This window comes from Petromyzon marinus, chromosome 83 (assembly GCF_048934315.1).
Source record: "Petromyzon marinus isolate PM22_M1 ecotype Great Lakes invasive population chromosome 83, UKy_Petmar_22M1.pri1.0, whole genome shotgun sequence".
In the NCBI taxonomy this organism is placed as follows: domain Eukaryota; kingdom Metazoa; phylum Chordata; class Hyperoartia; order Petromyzontiformes; family Petromyzontidae; genus Petromyzon; species Petromyzon marinus.
In genome coordinates, this window is record NC_133748.1 from 5,927,587 (window position 1) to 5,948,260 (window position 20,674).

General features: G+C 46.4%; 1 protein-coding gene across 2 annotated transcripts in view; it reads left to right on the forward strand.

The window, feature by feature from the left end:
* Positions 1–622: 622 nt before the first annotated feature.
* The window catches only part of LOC142907795 (uncharacterized), a 41,668-nt gene continuing 21,616 nt past the window's right edge, over positions 623–20,674 (forward strand). For both annotated transcript variants that reach the window (XM_076057599.1, XM_076057600.1), the window contains exons 1-2: positions 623–806; positions 19,569–19,762. In XM_076057599.1, coding sequence (XP_075913714.1) covers positions 19,592–19,762 — 171 coding nt within the window. In that variant the 5' untranslated portion in view covers positions 623–806; positions 19,569–19,591. The remainder of the gene's footprint in view (positions 807–19,568; positions 19,763–20,674) is intronic.

The following is a 20,674-nucleotide window of genomic DNA, read 5'->3' on the forward strand; positions in this document are numbered from 1 at the left end:
TAGTGGTACCCCAAACTTTCGCAGCTCTTAAAATTCCCTTTTCACACCATCGAAGTGTATACCCAGTTGCTGTTAATAGCTCAGCTTATTGAAGAAGATATTGAGTACATTTATTATATTGATGTAATTTAGACTTAGTTTTTTACATCGGTTTACTGTATGATAGTTGGGTAGCACAGCCCCTTTGGCGTCCATGTACTAGGTGCCTCTGTGGATGTGTAAACTTTAACTTTAACATAGCTATTTCTGTGACCAGTCACAAGCTAATCCCTCAGCTATTTCAATGCTAAATTCTCCTGTTTGATATGTAAACTCCTTTGTCAAAGTGCCTCACTTCTCTCACCAAGCTTAAAAAGACGCCACGAATCTTAGCAGTGTTCATTGAAGCTCTGTCGTCCCGACAGTTCTGTTCCTTCACCTGAAGAAGGCTACTTGTGTTGTGGCCGAAACGTCGTGATTTTTGTTTTATTTTTTACCTACGTGACTTTACCGAATAAAACCAAAGAGTATGGGTCCTTGCAGTCAAGAAAGCTTCAAATCTAGAACCAGTGTAATATTTACGCAACCCATCGGCACTCGCCCACACCCTCATGCAATGTGGGGAAAAATCCCACAGAACCGGTTTGGCCGTTGAAAGGGAGAGGTGTCAGTCGTTTCTCGACGCCTCTCAACACAGCAGCAGCAGCGTTTTGCAATGCGAGGCTCTTTTGAGTGTCGCAGCGCCGTACAACTCCAAAGTACGTGAGGCAACCAAGAACAGAATAAGTCTGAGAGGAGATGGAGCGATGAAATCATCCCGTGTGCAGGTACTGGGAGGATTCTCGCGTCGCAGATACGTGAGAGATGGTTATGGCTCGGAAGTCTTCATCCAGCAGTTGATCGCTCATGGCATGTGATGGTTAATGTTACGTCTCATGTTCTTAGCACGACACGTGTTGGAGTGACATGGGGCAGCACGTTTTAACACGTAGTCTTTCGCGACCAATATCATCCATAATAGAGGTTTTTTGGGGTTAGATGGCATACCTATATAAATGTGTCGTTAAAACTTGTCACCACCCGACACATCTAACTAGTAAGGTTTGTCACGGAAACAAAACGTGGCCAATTCGTCACTAGTACAGCACACCGGTGTGTTGGAGTACTCAGATTAGATAGTTGTAATTACTGGCGAAACGTTGTACTCAGATTGTAAATGTTGTGGCTTGGCTCTCCAACACACCGGTGTGTGGTACTATTGACGAATTGCCATGTTTACGTGACAACCCTTACAAATTGTCTTGTAATGGGTCAGCACGTTATGGGTCAGCACGTTATTTATTTGGGTATAAGCACATTTCAGAGGTTGAATAAAGGATGCGTTCATATGCATTTTAACTATATATTTTATACTGCTGTGGAGAAGGTGCAGTGGTACAGCAATGGAGAAGGTGTAGTGGTACAGCAGTAGAGAATGTGTAGTGTTACAGAAATAGAGACCGTGTAGTGGTACAGCAGCGTAGAAGGTGAAGTGGTACAGCAGTAGAGAAGGTGTAGTGGTACAGCAGTAGAGAAGGTGTAGTGGCATAGCAGTGGAGAATGTGTAGTGGTACAGCAGTGGAGAAGGTGTAGTGGTACAGCAGTGGAGAAGGTGTAGTGGTACAGCAGTGTAGAAGGTGAAGTGGTACAGCAGTAGAGAAGGTGTAGTGGTACAGCAGTGGAGAAGGTGTAGTGGTACAGCAGTGGAGAAGGTGTAGTGGTACAACAGTGGAGAAGGTGTAGTGGTACAGCAGTAGAGAAGGTGTAGTGGTACAGCAGTAGAGAAGGTGTAATGGTACAGCAGTAGAGAAGGTGTGGTGGTACAGCAGTAGAGAAGGTGTACTGGTACAGCAGTAGAAAAGGTGTAGTGGTGCAACAGTAGAGAAGGTGTACTGGTACAGCAGTAGAGAAGGTGTAGTGGTACAGCAGTAGAGAAGGTGTAGCGTTACAGCAGTAGAGAAGGTGCAGTGGTACAGCAGTAGAGAAGGTGTGGTGATACAGCAGTAGAGAAGGTGTACTGGTACAACAGTAGAGAAGGTGTAGTGGTACAGCAGTAGAGAAGGTGTAGTGGTACAGCAGTAGAGAAGGTGTGGTGATACAGCAGTAGAGAAGGTGTACTGGTACAACAGTAGAGAAGGTGTAGTGGTACAGCAGTAGAGAAGGTGTAGTGTTACAGCAGTAGAGAAGGTGTAGTGGTACAACAGTAGAGAAGGTGTAGTAGTACAACAGTAGAGAAGGTGTAGTGTTACAGCAGTAGAGGTGTAGTGGTACAGCAGTGGAGGTGTAGTGGTACAGCAGTGGAGAAGGTGTAGTGGTACAACAGTAGAGAAGGTGTAGTGGTACAGCAGTGGAGAAGGTGTAGAGGTACAGCAGTGGAGAAGGTGTAGTGGTACAGCATTACAGATGGTGTAGTGGTACAGCAGTGGAGAATGTGTAGTGGTACAGCAGTTGAGAAGGTGTAGTGGTACAGCAGTAGAGAAGGTGTAGTGGTACAGCAGTAGAGAAGGTGTATTAGTACAGCAGTAGAGAAGGTGTAGTGGTACAGCAGTGGAGAATGTGTAGTGGTACAGCAGTAGAAAAGGTGCAGTGGTACAGCAGTGGAGAATGTGTAGTGGTACAGCAGTGGAGAATGTGTAGTGGTACAGCAGTGGAGAATGTGTAGTGGTACAGCAGTGGAGAATGTGTAGTGGTACAGCAGTGGAGAATGTGTAGACTGTAGTGGTACAGCAGTGGAGAATGTGTAGTGGTACAGCAGTGGAGAATGTGTAGTGGTACAGCAGTGGAGAATGTGTAGTGGTACAGCAGTGGAGAATGTGTAGTGGTACAGCAGTAGAGAATGTGTAGTGGTACAGTAGTGGAGAAGGTGTAGTGGTACAGCAGCCTGCACGTGCCTCTGCTCACACTCCTAGCCTCTCTACACCTCATACCATGTCAGTTTGATTTTGAGAGGAAACATAATTTTTCCAGTCTATAGCTTGGATAATATTTCATGCACACTCGATGTTGGTGTATAACTCAAATTTCCACGTGGGAAAGTTTTTTTTTTTGCCGCCACAAGCGTTTTGCTAACAATTTCCTGAAACCTTAGCTAAGTATTATACAGTATAGAACATTCCTTCGCAGAACAATAGCATGAGGAATGCTATATGAGGTCCATTGCCACCAGTAACTTTCATCAACAACTATTTTATCACTCCTCCGAGTATTACTTATTGCAGTCCTTGACTCTGCAAGTGAATGAAAATATAAATAAAACGTAAAATAACGCTTTCAGCGATACTTAGTCTGCCTTATAAAGAACTCAACTCTACTGCCAGTCACAAGGGCAAATCCCGGAGTCTGCCTCTGCAGGACGGGTTTGTATTGATGGTGTGTGCCGTTTCTATGATCATGTATAGCTTATTTGATTAATTCCCTAAGTCACATTAGGGCGCGAAGCTCCTCCCACCTCTTGCACACGTGGTGCATCCATTAGGTCAGCCTGAGTTCATTCCAGGTTCTGGATTCAGACAGCCAGGCTGTCCCTCAGACTTTCTTGTTGTGTTAGGGCATTTGCCTGGTTATTACCCAATTTATGTTGGCAAAGGACCTTAGAGTAACCTTTGACCTTTCCCCACATATTATTTTCCTGAATCATCGTCTTCATGGCTTTGATCAACTGCCAATGGTTTACTTGTTCGTTTTTGTATTTATCCATGCCATTCTATTTCCATGTGGGAATGTGTGGGGTGAAGTTGTTTCATACATAGCCAGAATCGGTGCACAACACGACTTTTTGTTCTAAAATCGGCAAATTGGTTTGATTTTGGGCCCAGTTGGGTCCCCCCTCTTGTGCTTTTGATTGGACTGGTTCCCAACACAATTCCAGATCCGGCATGGAGCTTAAATTCCTCCATTTTAGCACACTCATCTACATCCATCATCAACATGTCAGCACCCAATTTCCATCAAAAGGCAGATGCCTACTTCCCTAAGGGCATGTATCTGCCCTTTTTAAAGTAAAATCATCGAAACCAGCTACAATGGGCCACTCGTTCAGTTAGCCTACTAGATATGTAGTATTTGCACTCACTGTATTGTCTCTGTGTCAGATGAGGTATGTTTCTCTCAAATTATGCTCACTATACACTGTGTGTGTGTGCCATGTGAGGTGTGTTCCTCTCAATTCATGCTCAGCATGTTCAGTGTGTGTTGCGTGAGGTGTGGGTCATGTGTTTTTGCGTCCCGCTGGCAATCCGGTTTAACCCACTGCTGTTTGTCCTCATCCACTATTTGGTCACAGATCAAGGTAGTCATGTTTTTAACGTTCAGTAGCTGTGTCAATTGCTGGGGTGATGCTTGTGTTCTCCACCACTGTATTTGAATTGGTACCTTATTCAACTAGTGTTTGCCAATTAATGGTATCCTTCTGGTTTTCCCTGCCACTAGCGGCCTGCAGATGTTTCCAAGGGCGCTGTCATTTGGAAATAAGAGTTGTATGTCAATGTCCTCATTCTCCCTATCAGTCGTGAATTCAGTTTTCAGTGTTTTCAATGGCAGCTCATTTCCAATTTATTTGGATGATTCATCAAGTGTTGGTGCCACATTTTGGATCCCTGTAGAGCATATTTATTCTTCCCCAACTTCCATTTCCTTATACCATTCTGGTACGAATTGCGTGGGTGTATTGGTTTTTACTGTTGACATGGTTGCTCCCTGTACCTCCGGGGGTGATCCTTTCATCATGTTAGAAGTAAGCGAACCTATTGTTGTCGCTGGTTGATGGTTGATCAACCAGCGACAACAACATCTGGTGGGGGTGTCAATGGGGAAGGGCCATATTGTGTTTGTCCATGAGTGGGTTGTGGTATGGGGTCATGGTATGATTCCCCGACTTACCCACACTCTGCGATTCCAAAAATCAACTGGTTGTGTGCCCTGTGGTCCCCTAAGATGTGTGTGCCACCCCCTAGCAGGATTGTTACATTCCTAGCAGTGTGTGTAATTCTGTTAGTAGTTCATGGGTGCCTGTCTCTGTATTGTGATGCCACCTGGAGCATTCAACAGTGCACCTGTAGGGTGCTGTAACTGCTCTTGGGAATTTCACTTCCCTCTCTTGCTTCTATATAGCGAGGCCGTATGAGCCTTTTCCTTAATGTAGCGTAAGGAGGTTTTCTCTGGGTCCAATAGCAGTCCCATAATTTCTGTAATAGGCGGACTCAAGGATTGAAAAACATCACCTTAAACACTTTCTCATTCTCATGGAAATGATCAACATCACCTGAGTAATAGGCTCTGTTGAACCGCATTAGGTAATCTCGTGGATCCTCATCTATATACTGAGTCATCATCTTAGCAACAGTAAGCCCCTCAGCGTTTAATATTCCCCAACCTTTTAATCACTGCTCGGCTCAGGAGTTTAAAATCATATCTAATCTTGTGTGGTAGCGACTTCTAACTTCCTTAGACCTCTAATTTTGGCCTCATCTACTGTATAGGTCAGGGCTCTTATTTTGTGGGTCAAAATAGGGAATTCTAACGAGAGCTTTATCCATAAGTTTAAGAGTTGTACTACTGAAGGAGTCTTGTGAAGGTTGGTCATTGTCAGAAGAGCTATCACCCGAGGTGTGCCGACTCTTAAAAATAACTTCTGTTGTGTATGTTACGCCTATAGCATGGTCTAAATTCCTATGGTGATTCATGTCTGTCCCGTGACCTGGGTCCAGTATGCATTCTCAGTTTGTCATATTGCCTTTGTCTAGAGGTGGTGTGTGTTGTCTCTTTGGCTTGTACTTGTCAGGCGACTTAATTCTGACGTGGGTCTTGTGCTTAACATATTCTCTGCGACTATCAAGTGAGATGCGTGTTGCGTGGAAGCGAATCATCAAATAGCACATTATTTAAACGCATGCCTACAAAGGGTAGCGTACTTCAATAGGGATTACAGTTGGTATGACAGCTCCGAGCTCTTGCTCAGGGCCCTTTTATGCTTCCAGCGTAGCCTCACTCCGCCCTGGCCACGCCCCCTCCTGAACCTACTAGCGGGTAGGGCTGAATGATTGATCGATTTCAAATCGAAATCGCAATTTGAAACAATGCGATTAGCAAATCGCAAAGGCTGCAATTTTTTGCGCGTCTTTATTATTTTATTTAACTTAACAATTGCTCTATGTTTGATTGTTCTATTTCAATTAAAATATTTTTATAAATACATGTTGGAAGCAATTCATATATTTTAAGTTCTCATCCTTGCATTAGAATATTTCAAGCAGTGTCTCGGCCTTGCTGTGCGCTGTGTTGCACCACTATCCGAGTAGTTAACCTCGCATTCAATAAACTTTCAGAGCCAGGGTGAACAACGAGGTAAAACTGATGGAAAAACACAGCACAAAATACGTCATCTGTTAATACTTGGAATATCAATACAATGAACACTGCAGCATCGTAACATTGTCTTAGATAACATGAAACTCCACAATAGGTCCTGGATGGACCAGGCACCTACATTAGCACTGAATAGCTATACAAGAGAATGAGCTACTGTGTTGAATAAGGTCACTTGGTGTAATCACCATACTGCAGCCTAAATTTACACCGCTGCACATAACACTGAACTGTGGATGAGAGACTTCTTCATCTTTGCTCTCAAGATCACATTAAAGTTAAATGGGTACAAGTCAGACTCGACTTATGCAATTACAAGTAACATTCACAATAATGTAAGTTGCAAGCTTCGTTGTTAACTAGGCCTCATATTTATTGTAACAATATAACAGCATTATAAAGGCATTTACAGAATTATAACGGCAATCCTAACATTATAACAGAATTCTCAGTAGTATAAGAACATAAACGAACTTACAGAATGTTTATTAAAGTCCCACAATGAACAGATACACCTGTCAGCAGCCAGCGCGAAGCTGCTACATAACTAATTCTATGTCACTGCATATGCATATGATTAGGAAGCGATTATGCATAAAGTTATCACAAGTTCTTATTATTATTGGCTCGCTGGTTGTCTAGAGGTATGTCTTATCCATCTTGATAATAGCAATGATTATCGCTTCATCAATTATAAGTAATTGTCAGGTCTCAGAATGCACATCTCACGACAGGCTACAGTTCTCACAATTTAGATAGATGATGCACGAGTTAGGAAAAAAGCACTTGGACCCTTCTCAATTTAAACAACTTTAATACCACTAACTCTAAAATCCAAAACACTTATCAGAATAACAACAGTACCAATACAAATACATGTAATCATCAATCCGTATCGAATGATAATAACAGCATCAATGGTCAAATCTGACGATCACGTGATTAAAAGGAACTATAGGCAAACGCCTTAAAATGCCAATATTTGTATGCAATGCATACTCATAAATGGTATCAAATGGTTAGAAAGCATCAACAATTGGATCTCACGATCACGTGATGAAACAAAAACAACCCAACTAATGTATCATGGTAACGCGACAATACACAATCTGTTTAACACGTAGGCTTTCGCGACCAATATTATTCATAATAAAGGTTTTTGGGTTAGATCGCGTTATTTATAAATGTGTCGTAACCCTCCAACACCCGACACGGCCTATCAGCAGAAAAAAGTGTCACGTTGACAAAAGACAAATAATTCACTACTTTAGCCCACCGGTGTGTTGTAGAGTGAATCCACAACATTTACAGTTTGAGTACGACGTTTCGCTGGTAAATACGGTTTTTAAAATTTTATTCAGTATCTCAGCGAAGACAACAAAAACAAAACAAAGCAAAGACCGAGGGGCCACCCCCTCGCTCGCGCCATAAAGGCCCCGCTCGGCCACCGACCCATCCTCTGGACCGAAGTCACCCCTGCCACAGCACTGGAGGGACAGCCTCCCCTTCCAGTCACGCACACCTTCGCTCCCGGACGCCGGCGAGGGCCCCCCCCCCCCCCCACCGGCCGCCCTAGCCCACCCTGGGCAGCGGCCACTTCCATCGTTCCCTTGCGGCATCGCGCCCCATTTTCACCCGGTCCACCTCCACCACCCTTTCCAACAATCTCCTCGCAACATAACATGTCTCCAACGGGGACATCAGGGACCCCTCCAGCTCCTTCTTTCGCGCTTTCCACAGCGCCTCCTTCGTCGCTCCTATTACAGCCCACACCTGGTCCCTGTCCTCCCTCCCCACCCCCGCAGCTCTCCCCACATGACGTCCCGTGCCGTCACCCTCGACAGCGCGAAGCGGGCCAGCAACGGCTTACTCCTCCTCCAGACCTCCTGGGCAAAAGGGCACGCCACCATCACGTGCGATGCAGTTTCGTCCGCGTTGCAGCCCCTCGGACACTTGGGGGTATGCGCCATTTGGCGGCTGTACAAAAAACCCCGCGTCTCCAACTTGTCCCGGACAGCCAGCCATGACAGGTCCATCTGCTCCTTCGTGAGCGCTGCCGACAACACATTCCTCCAAATCTTCCCGTGCATCTCCCTCCTCGCACCGGCCACCTCGTCACAGGCCTCCTCCTTCTCCGCCGCAGCTCGCACCTCCCTGGGAGCCCACCGGCCCCCCACCGGTTCAGGCCGTGCTGCCCGACGTAGCTCCCCACCACGTCGCTGACCCAGCCCCCCGGCCAGTCCAAAGGAGAGCTCCTTCCTATCTCAGTCATCCCAAGCCCCCGCAACCGCCACGTCAGCCGATACCTCATATAGCATGCTGCCTTGCCCCGCGGCTCCGCAGAGAAAAACAGCCGCAGCGCGTTGCAGACAAAAGTCGATTGCAGGGTATACCCCACATTTGGGGCACCCCTCCCCCCATTCCCGACCTGCAGACACACCGCAGCCCTCCTCACCCTCTCCATCCCTCCCCCCCAGATAAACCTTAAAATCGCCGAGGTCAAGGCCTTAGCCTCCCTCCCACCTGGCGGGAAAACCTGCGCCAAGTAGTTTAGGGATGGTAATATTTCTGTCTTTACCACCATAATCCTACCGGCCATCGTGAGCCGCCTCCCAGCACACTTACCCAGACAGCCCTTTGCCTTCCTCACCCCCTTCTCCCAGTTATTTTCCCCCATCCTATCCCCACAGAAGAACACCCCCAGTACCTTTATCCCCTCTGTTTGTAGACTCAATTCCGGCGGCCGACCCTCGAAAAGCCTCGAGTCTCTATAAACCATCAGCTCACTTTTCCCCACACTAACCTTCAATCCGGAGGCCGCGCAGAACCTCCCCATCCCCTCCATTGCCCTCCATACCGATGCTACGTCCCTGCATAGCACGGCCACATCGTCCATGTACAGGGTCACCTTTCCTTGCTCCTTGCTCCCCGGTATTACCACCCCCCTAATCCTCTGGTCATTCCTTATCATCTTCGCCAGAGGTTCCATGCACATGACAAATAGTATTGGGGACATCGGCATCCCTGCCGCACCCCGGAACCCACTGGAATGATCCCGGAGCGTTCCCCATTTATCAGGAGCCTGGCTCTGAGCCCCCCATAAAGTCGCTCCACCCACTCCACCAGGGGCCCACACACACCCATCCTGTCCATCACCGCCAGCATGAATTCATGAGAGAGGCGGTCGAAGGCCTTGTCCAGGTCCAGACTTAGGATCCCCAACGGGCACCCCCTCTCTCTCTCGCCTTCAATCGCCTCCCTCAAAACCACCAAAGTGTCCGCGATCCTCCTCCCCGGGACTGCACACGTCTGGTCCGGCCCCACCACCTCACCCACCACCTTCCCCAGTCACCCCGCGACTACCCTTGCCAAGATCTTGTAGTCCGCATTCAGGAGGGTTATTGGCCTCCAACTTCCCAGGTCCCTACGGTCTCCCTTCCCTTTATAAATCAATGTGACCAGGCCCTCCCGCATGTCGTCCAGCACCCGCCCCTCCTCCAGAGTTTCCCTACAAATTTGCATAATATCCTCTTTCAGGAGTTCCCAGAATTTTATATAGAAGTCCGCTGGGATCCCGTCCGGGCCTGGGGTCCTGTTCTTGTTCAGCCCCTTCACCGCCCCTTCCACTTCTTCCCGTCGAATTCTCTCCTCTAGCGCCTCTGGGTTCTCAACCCTCTTCCCCAATGCCTCCAGCAGCTCCTCCCGCCGCCCCCCATCTATCCCTTTCCTCTTATACAAATCCCCATAAAAGTCTTCCACTACACTAATCATCCCTTCCGTCGTCACCTGTCTACCCCTAGTAGGACTAACTAGCTCCCTCATTTCATTGTCTCCCTCCCTACCCGCCTTAAAGAAAAATCTTGTACACTGTTCCCTATCCTCTGTTGCCCTGACCCTCGCCCTATACACTAATTGCCTAGTCTTCTTTTCCAGGACTGAGGCTACCTTCCCTTTCAACTCCTCTATCCTTTCTCCCACCGGGAACCCTAGCTCTAGCAGTCTATACTGCCTTCCTAACCTAGCGTTCCACTGTCTCAATTCCCTACCCACCCCCTTCCTCCTACTATAACGCTGAAAGAACGTTCTTATCCTACCCTTTATCTGCCCCCACCACTCCACCCTCGTTGGGAAGCACACCTGGAGCATCCTCCAACTGGTATACGCTCGCGTGAAATCCTCCGCCACCTCCTGATCCACCAGCAAGCCCACATTCATCTTCCACACACCCTTCCCCCTCTTCACCCCACCTGGGATCACAAGCCCCGCCACCACCATTCTGTTATCCGAGAGGGGAAAAGGTTCCACCCCCGCACTTCCCACATTCACCTTGTCGGAGACGAAAATAAAGTCGATACGTGACTGTGTGCCCCCACTCTTATCCGCCCACGTGAACCCTGGCCACGTGCCATGCACCCTCCTGAACGTATCCACCATCCCAAAGTCCTCCATCAACTCCCTCAGTTTCCTGGAAGAGGAATCTAACTTCCTCCTCCCCTTTACCGACACCAGATCCGCCAGACACAACGGGCAGTTAAAATCGCCCCCCACAATGACCCGCCTCCTGGTGGCCAGTAGGCCCGCCAGGCTCTCCCACACCTCCGTCCTGTCCATACATCGTACCGGGGCATACACATTTATCAGCCGTAGCTCCACACCCTGGTAAGATGCATCTACACAGAGGAGCTGACCCGGTATTATTTCCTGGGTCCATTCCACTCTCATTCCCCTTCTTCCTAGGAGGGTAACCACGCCTGTAAATCTGTTCCCGTTGCTGCCAGACCAAATGTAGTGTCCCTTCCATTTGTCCAGCAGAGCCTCCCACCCTAGGGTATAGGGTAGGTGACATTCTTGGAGGAAAATTACGTCACGTCTGGTGATCTGCAGCCACTGCATGATTGCCCCTCTCCTTCCCTTCCCCTTCATTCCTCTCACATTAACAGATGCTACAGATATGTCCATGCCGAGGCGTGCATTATTCCGTGTCGGACTCCGGTGCGCGCTCCCCCCGTCTGCCTTTGTCCGCCTTCTCCTTCACCTTTTTTCTCCCCTTCAACCTCAGGGGCTTCCCCCGGTTCAAACGTCCCCCCCCCCCTTCCGCCCACCTCCACCCAGATTCCCCCGAATCCGGCAAGGATCCTGAAAGGCTCGCATCTTGCTGGGGACTAGCTTCTTTCAGAACTCTATCCAGCTTCCGTTTTCTCCCCCCCGATTCCTCCCATGCGTCATCCGCTTCTTCCTCCACCCGCTGCCCCTCCTCGCCCTCCTCCTCGCCCATCACCTCCGCCCAGTCCCCCACTGGGGTTTCCGAGCCCTCTTCTTCATCTCCCCTCCCTTCCTCCCCCCCCTCCAGTGGTGGTGGTGCTCCCTCCCCCACAGATCCCCCCCCCTCACCCTGCCCAGGGGGTCGTGGTTCCTCCACCTCCCCTTTCCATTCCCCTCCATGCATCCGGCCCGCTTCCCGTCCGGCCACCTCCTCCGCTGCCTCCTCTACCTGTCCACTCCGACATGCCTGCACCCTGTTAGCATAGGACTCTGGGCAGGTCCTATACAGATGCCCTCTGCTGCCGCACAGGTTGCAAAGGGCCGGCTCCCCACATTCCTCCACCGTGTGGTCCAGCGCCCTGCACCTGTAACAAACGCGTGCCACGCATGCTGCCGCCAGGTGCCCCCCTCCCCCACACCTCCTACACAGTTTGGGCTGTCCCGCATATACAACATAGCCCCTGTTCCCCCCAATGTTCAATGCGCTCGGGACGTGCCTCAGTGCCCCCCCCCCCCTCCGTCTTCAGACGCACCCTCCATTGTCTGGCCCCCGTCCATATCCCCGCCGCATCCAGCACCCTCTTGCAACCCGACAGCACCACGCAATGCTGCCTCAGCCACACCTCCACGTCCTGATCATACAATGCTTCATTGTAAAGGAACACGGTCACAACCTTTGTCTCCAGGTCCGACAGTAACCGCGTCCTCATGGAGGTTAGCGGCTTCTCCCCTGCCTTCTCCTCGAAACGGGCAAGGAAATTTTGCAGCAGAATGTTGGAGTTGAAGCTCACATCAAACGCCCTCCCCCCCGGCAGAGCAATCAAGCAATAGAGGTCCTCCACCCGCAGCATCCCAAGCACCACCGACCTCACGAAGGTCGTCCTGTCCAGGGTCACCCCCTCTTCTACATTTTCCTTGAATTCAACTCGCACGCAGTTGTGCCTCCTGGCCTGCATCGGGGTCAGGCCCGCCCCAGCTCCGCTGCGCCACCTCCCCGCTCCTCCGCTGGGCCTCCCCGCACCCACCGGGCCAGCGCCCGCGGTCTTCTCCCTCCACTGCCCCTCCCCCGGCCCCTGGGCTGCAGGCGCCTCTCCTGCCTCTTCCTCCCCATTCTGGTCCGGGGCACTCCCACCCCATCCTCCCGGCGCTCTCCCTCGTTCTCCTCCCCGCTCCTCCCTCCCCGCACTCTCCAGCCCATCCACCCCCTCCACTCTTTTCCCTCGTTGCGCCTCACCCAACATCACCCCCGCACCAGACGGGCTCGCGCCGCTCCTCCGGTCGCTCGCAGCACCCCGGGCGTCTTCCTTGGTCCGCGACGTGCGCCGCGACTCCGTCTCCATCCCCGCCATCTCCACGTGGCCGCTGCAGCGGGGTCACTCCTCCCGTGGCGCCTGTGGCTCCCCCACCCTCCGGCAGCAAGGCCACCCCAGACCACCCGGCCTGGGGCCCTCGCACACCCCGGGGTGGCTGGAGAACCCACGAGAAACCGACGAGCGCTGCAGTAGTGCGTCAGGAAGAACAGGAACAGGACCGCGTTTCGCTGGTAATTACTCCAGCAGCATCGGGCAATTCGCCAGAATGTTAAAGCCCTCGCTTGCTCCCGGTTTTATATAGAGCAGCAGGGTGACGTCATCATTTAACTCATATCAGGTGCAGTGATTAGAGGCAGAGGGGGGGGGTATTGTAATTATATAATCGATTAGTAATCAGTCATTGGCTATGATTAGTAATGAGTTGTAGATTAGTAATTAGTTGTAATGTGTGTTAGTGATTATATGCTATGTTAGTAATCCGTTAATTAGTATGTGTTTCCCCTATAAGGAATTGTAATGTGCATTCATATTCTTAGCTCCCTCAGCAAAGCCACGCCGAAGGGAAACAACAAAACAACAAACATATATATTCTATTATTTTATTGCTTCCCCCCAATGCGACTCCACCAAAAGAGCCAAGAACATGAATCACTGCAGTCACGAAAGCTTTAAATCAAAATGTAATGTGTATTATTTAATAATACGCTTCCAGGCCGCACTAAGCCTGTAGCTGTCAGAGCAATAAAAGTTATTCTTATTTCTTTCAATTTCAAAAGATTCTCTAATTAGTCTTTGCCAGTAATAATTAGTTTTACACAACACTGCAACATTGTCAAAATCAATTGAGTGTCCTTGTTGACAAGCATGTGCTGCCACTGCCGACAGTTGTGTTTGAGATAATTTAATATTTCTCTGATGTTATTTTAGTCTTATGCTGATGTTACGTCCCGTCTGTCCAATATAGCATCTGCCACATAAACAATTAATCCGATATACACCTTCTGTTGATAATTTACATAATGCGTCTTTAGTGCAAGATACTAGTTTTTGAATTTTGTGTACTGTAACAAATCTTACTGTAATGTTTTGCTTTTGCAAAACACGGGCTAATTTGTCAGTTACTCCTGAGATATATGGATTTTTTATTGTTTTAACAATCTGGTCGCTTTCAGCAGTATTGTTTTGCGATCGTGATTTGGCATTCAGTGCTCTGTTAATTTGAGAATTATTGTAGCCATTCTATCGTAGTGCGTCTTTAACGTGTTTAATCTCTCTCACTAGACTCTCACCATCTGACACTGTTTTAGCCCAATGTATGAGCGTCTTGATGAGAGAGGATTTCTGAGCTGGATGATGATGTGATTCTGCATTCAGATAGGCATCAGTGTGCGTTTGCTTTCTGTAAACGCTGTGTGTTATTTTACCGTTTAGGCCATGTCCAAGCAAAATATCTAGGAATGGGAGTGTGTTATTCACCTCCATTTCCATGGTGAACTGGATGGCCGGGTTTTGTGCATTGAGATGATTTAGAAAATCATTAAGTGTATCTTTACCATGTGGCCAGACAACCAAAGTGTCATCCACATATCTAAACCAAAAGGATGGCTTTAATGTGCTCGAGGCAAGTGCTCTTATTTCAAAGTTTTCCATGTACAAATTTGCTATAGCAGGGGATAAAGGAGAGCCCATTGCTGCTCCTTCCTTTTGTTAAAAGAAATTCCCTCTCCATAAGAATTAAGTGTTATTTAAACAATAGCCAGCAAGTTTCAGAATATCTTTTGGTAAACCGGTATTCTTTACTAGTGTATCAAGTAATTTAAGCAATTCGTCCACTGGAACCTTAGTGAATAGAGAAATCACATAAAAACTTACCAGAATATCATCAGGAGTAAGTTTAATATCTTTAATCACATTAACAAGATGTTCTGGATTTCTTATGAACGAAGATGTCCTACCGACGTAGGGCTGTATTTGTTTAGTTATATATTTTGAAAATTGATATGTGGCAGAGCCAATTGTACTGACTATGGGTCGTAATGGGATGCTGATTTTATGAATCTTTGGTAGTCCATTTGAGGCCCTTGGCTTAATTTGGTATTGCTCATTTTTAGGGATTAATGAATTTGCAATTATTGCAGTGGTCTTACGTTCTAAAGTATTAGTTGGATCTCGTTTAATTTTAATGTAGGTACTTTCCTCTAGTAAACTTCTAATTTTATTAACATAATAGGCTTATGACATCTGTAAACTCACACTAATGTTCAAATTAACAGAGCACTGAATGCCAAAACACGATCGCAAAGCAATACTGCTGAAAGCGACCAGATTATTAAAACAAGAAAAAATCCATATATCTCAGGAATAACTGACAAATTAGCACGTGTTTTGCAAAAGCAAAACATTACAGTAAGATTTGGTACAGTACACAAAATTCAAAAACTAGTATCTTGCACTAAAGACGCATTACGTAAATTATCAACAGAAGGTGTATATCGGATTAATTGTTTATGTGGCAGACGCTATATTGGACTGACGAGACGTAACATCAGCGTAAGACTAAAAGAACATCAGAGAAATATTAAATTATCTCAAACACAACTGTCGGCAGTGGCAGAACATGCTTGTCAACAAGGACACTCAATTGATTTTGACAATGTTGCAGTGTTGTGTAAAACTAATTATTACTGGCAAAGACTAATTAGAGAATCCATTGAAATTGAGAGGAATAAGAATAACTTTAATCGCTCTGACAGCTACAGGCTTAGTGCGGCCTGGAAGCGTATTATTAAATAATACACATTACATTTTGATTTAAAGCTTTCATGACTGCAGTGAGTCATGTTCTTGGCTCTTTTGGTGGAGTCGCATTGGGGGGAACAATAAAATAATAGAATATATATGTTTGTTGTTTCCCTTCGGCGTGGCTTTGCCGAGGGAGCTAAGAATATGAATGCACATTACAATTCCTTATAGGGGAAACACATACTAATTAACGGATTACTAACATAGCATATAATCACTAACACACATTACAACTAATTACTAATCTACAACTCATTACTAATCATAGCCAATGACTGATTACTAATCGATTATATAATTACAATACACCCCCCCCTCCGCCTCTAATCACTGCACCTGATATGAGTTAAATGATGACGTCACCCTGCTGCTCTATATAAAACCGGGAGCAAGCGAGGGCTTTACCATTCTGGCGAATTGCCCGATGATGCTGGATGTATTTACCAGCGAAACGTCGTACTCAAACTGTAAATGTTGTGGATTCACTCTTCAACACACCGGTGGGCTAAAGTAGTGAATTATTTGTCTTTTGTCAACGTGACACTTTTTTTTGCTGATTGGCCGTGTCGGGTGGTGGAGGGTTACGACACATTTATAAATAATGCGATCTAACCCAAAAACCTTTATTATGAATAATGCACAATCTGTTTGTCATGACGTATAATGCATGCAAGCTGAGATTCTTCTTGGCCCACAAACTCTACAAGGTACAGTTAAAAATGTTGAGTGTAAAGTTAATGTTCCATCTTGTGTCTCCTTTCTTCAGTCCAAAAATACTTCCAGTCCCACAACGATGTGTCGAACAGCAGGCTGGATCCACAGCTGAAGTCCGCTCGTGGCTCTCGAGTCAGCATGCTGCCAGACAGCCGTGAGCTGATGCTCTGAGTGCTCACAGATTGTCTGCACGCCAGGCTCGATCTGTAGCTGGAGCATGCTGCGGCCACGCTGACCCAGTACGCTGCCTTGCAGCAGCCCTTTGGTAGTGCTTGGTTGGCGAGCTCCTGTTGTGGTTCCCTCCCAGAGGTCTTACGCGATGCAGCAGCCTGCACATTGGGCGTTTTGCCAACAATTCCCAGACACCTCTAGCTAAGTACGGTATTGTATAGAAATTCCCTTCGCAGAATAATAGCATGAGGAATACTGTATAAGATCTCTTGCCAAAATAAACTAATCAACAATTTTCCTCAACCATGTAACTTATCACACCTCTTAGTAGATCTTATCGAAGTCCTTGACTCTGCAAATTACTAAAAATATAAATAAAACATAAAAGAAAACTTACAACGATACTCAGTCTGCATTATCAAGAACTGAACTATATTTCCAGCCACCAGGGCAAATCCCGAGTCTGCCTCTGCAGGACTGGTTTGTATGATTTTGTGTGCTGTTTATATTATAATTTTTTGCTTAGTTAATTAGTTTCCTAAGACACATTAAGGCCCGAAGCTCCTCCCTCCTTTGCGCACGCGGTGCATCCATTCGGTCAGTCTGAGTTCATCCCTGGTTTTGGACTCAGCAGACATCCTGGCACCTGATGTCATAACCACTATCATACTCACTCCGGAAGTAATCCCAAGACTTGTGTGAACACAGATCCACTTAATTGCCCCTGTGATGTCTGTATTCTCATGCCAATTAGCCCCTAGATGTGGTGTGTGTGTGCCTTAGAACGTCTGTTTCATTGTGAAATGTCTCTATCTGGGTGTTCATGTGTTTGTCCTCTTTCCTATTGAGCCTGGTTTTCTGAGTTAAATTCTCATTCACAATCAACAAGGTGGCGGTTATCTGAACTGGTCCTGGTCCACCTCCCCACCACCCCAACTAGGTCGACTTAGTATCAATATAAATACCTGGTGCAGTATGTAAATATCGTCAATGGGAAGACAAAGGCGGTCGGGTCTGGCTGTGGTTATACCCCTTGATTAAATATACTTTTTTTGGCTGTGGAAAATTGGCATGTTTCGTATAAAGTATATTATTCTGAATGATCCTTCAGTTTAATGCTCCTATAAGAACTTCCATAATTAATTATCAAATTCATATGCTTAATCCAGACCTCATGACAATTATATATGGATAAGTGGATGTTAATGAAACATGCAATTCGTCAAACTCAAAACCTCCTGACTCTGTGCTGTATTGTCATGTAACAATACATCATATTATTAGATTGCCATGTAGTACCACAATGTTTACGATGTTTCATGTGCGGTGGTTCTCATTTTAAACGTTTCAACTTTCTAGGCACCAAGGTTTATTAATTCAGACAGTCGTTGAAACGGAAAGGGACATTCTTGTCTCTTTGCCCTTTATTTGCCCTCGGGTGGGCAGTGATTTATGGTGTTTTTCCATCGGTCCTCCCTTCCATATCCTGTTCTGCTCTGTCCTTTGGAGATGCTGATGCCAGACCCCGTCCGTAAATTTCCGTCTCACAAATGTTCCTGGGTCACTCCTTGCCCAAGCAAGGGTTATTTCCTCTTTGGCCTGCATTAACGTGTTCTCACTTTGCTACGTGATTGGGTCAATTCCTTGGAAGCAAAATATCCGACGGCTTCACAAGACCATTCTCAGCTCTGCTGATTCTTATCATGCAAATTCTGTTTCCCGATCCCATTCTAGTGCTGTTTGGCACCATCATCTGATGTTTTTCCGACTTTCGGTATATCTACAAGGAGCTATGACACTCAAAATAGACAATATCACTCGTAACATTGAATTTGTGGTCATTGGTAAGAAAAAGTTTAAACCCCTTTGCAGTTTGCATGTAGATGTTTGGTGGCAGAATGTTCGCCTGAACAGAGAATTCAGGGGATTGGTGTCCGTTTCAGAGTTACAGCTATGATGCTCATTGTGTTACTTAGTTGTGTATCTCACCATGTTGTGTACATGCACCTGGACTAGGATAGAGGGCATTGCCTCTGCCACGGAGTAGATTAGTGAGAGGGCGGCAGTTCGCAGCACATAAGCTGAGGCGTCCCATGTTGTTCCTGAAAGTGTTGTTAGCAGGGCGATTGTTGATTTGATATTTTCACAGAGCTGTTTCATGTGGAGCCTTTAAGGTCACAGGTCTATCCATGATAATCCCTATATATCTTGGACTTGGGTCATCGCACACTCGGCTACAAATAAGGGCACATCAAGGGTGGTGGCATCTGCTGCGTGATTGTTCAGGAGGAAATTGCTTATGTGTGGATTTCTAAAGATTTATTTGAAGTCTCGAGCGGTCAAAATATCCATCAATAACTTGCGATCAACTTTAGATGATTGAAAAATATGTCGAAGTTTGTGCCCAGTGCAGCAAGGGCTATGGCATCTGTGCCTAAGAGCTTGCGAGATAATGGACATGGCAGTCTGTCTTGGCTATGACAATATATCATTGATAATAATATAAAGTGAAGTCAATGATATAAAGCAAGACTGGTAGCTTCAGAAATGACAGTCCCTTCCATAATATTTAACAATAATCGTATCCGGCAATATGGTTGTCACAACATTCTCACCTCTGATTAGCACGTTTGGCTATGTATGGTGAAAAAGAAGTTCAACATATGTACATACAAGGCATCAAAGTAGCTTGCTTTTCCTTTGTGTGCCAATTTCTATTTTTAAATAAAAACAATTATTCCTGTACAAAGCACAAATTCAGCCACAGTTGGAATCGTTTTCACATCTGGGGTGGAGCACTCAGTTCCCTTTTGGAACATTGGTCATATGCTCAAAAAACAATAATTTAAAACCACCATTAAGCATCTTCCGGATAATAATAATTAATTCAGAATAACAATCCAGAGTGATGTTTTTTCTCAACAGATCCTTGCGAAGAACACCACATAATGTCGAGGCCAGTAAATGGAAGTCGCACTTTCGGGACTCACATTTTGAGCTGGACAAGAACTGGACAAGGGACGGAGGAGTCTGAGAGTCTGTGGCGTGGAAAGAGGAGTGTCAGAACCTCGCGGAGAAACCCAGCGGGGCTCACGATGGGAGTAAGACTCCTGCTCATGGTGAGGACGGTGATCTCAGTCATTTCTCATTTAAATAAAGAGTTAATGAGGTCCTGGGTTCGACTCCAGGTTTCCGCCAACTGCGGTTAAACCGAATCCTCAAGCCTGGTCACCAAACTTATATCTGTATTACCATATCGAGATCCATATATTTGCACACAGACAAAAAGATTTGAAACAATATACTTGGGTCCATACTATTTGGTTCTTTTGGTAAAGTCACGTAGGTATAAAATTAATTAAATCACGACGTTTCGATTGCAACACAAGCAATCATGATCAAGTGGGAAAAACAGCAATAATTTTTTTCTGAAGTGGGAGAGAGAGTTGCCGTGGTAAGAGGTTATACAGATAAGGAAGGGGGAGGAACAAGGAGGGAGAGGGAGAGGTGGTGGTGTGGGGTAGGGCAAGAACTGCGTGGTGTAGTAGTACCCGGCAGATATGATAGACGACAAACAATACTAAGCAGTTAGGGTTTTACCTGGTTAATAACATCCTTTCAATGATTGCTCAATTTGTATCCATCTTCTCGGTTGAAGTTATGTCTATGTTTATATATCTGGATGGCTTCATGAACAAAAGGTTTGCAGTGTACCTTGGTCTCGGAAAAAACAATATCATGCAAGCCCACAGCGTTATAACAATGGTCAGCCACCCCTCTCTCTCCCCCCTTGCTCCTCCCCCTTTCTTGCCTATATAACCTCTTACCACGCCAACTCTCTCTCTCTCTCCCACTTCAGCAAAAAATAAATTACGACGTTTCTATTGCAACACAAGCAATCATCATCAGGTGGGAAACCCACAGCAATTATTTTTTTTTGCTTCAGCAAAAAAATTTTACCGAAAGATCCAAAGAGTATGGATTACTACAGCCACAAAAGCTTCATATCTAGATTGAGTTAATCACATATT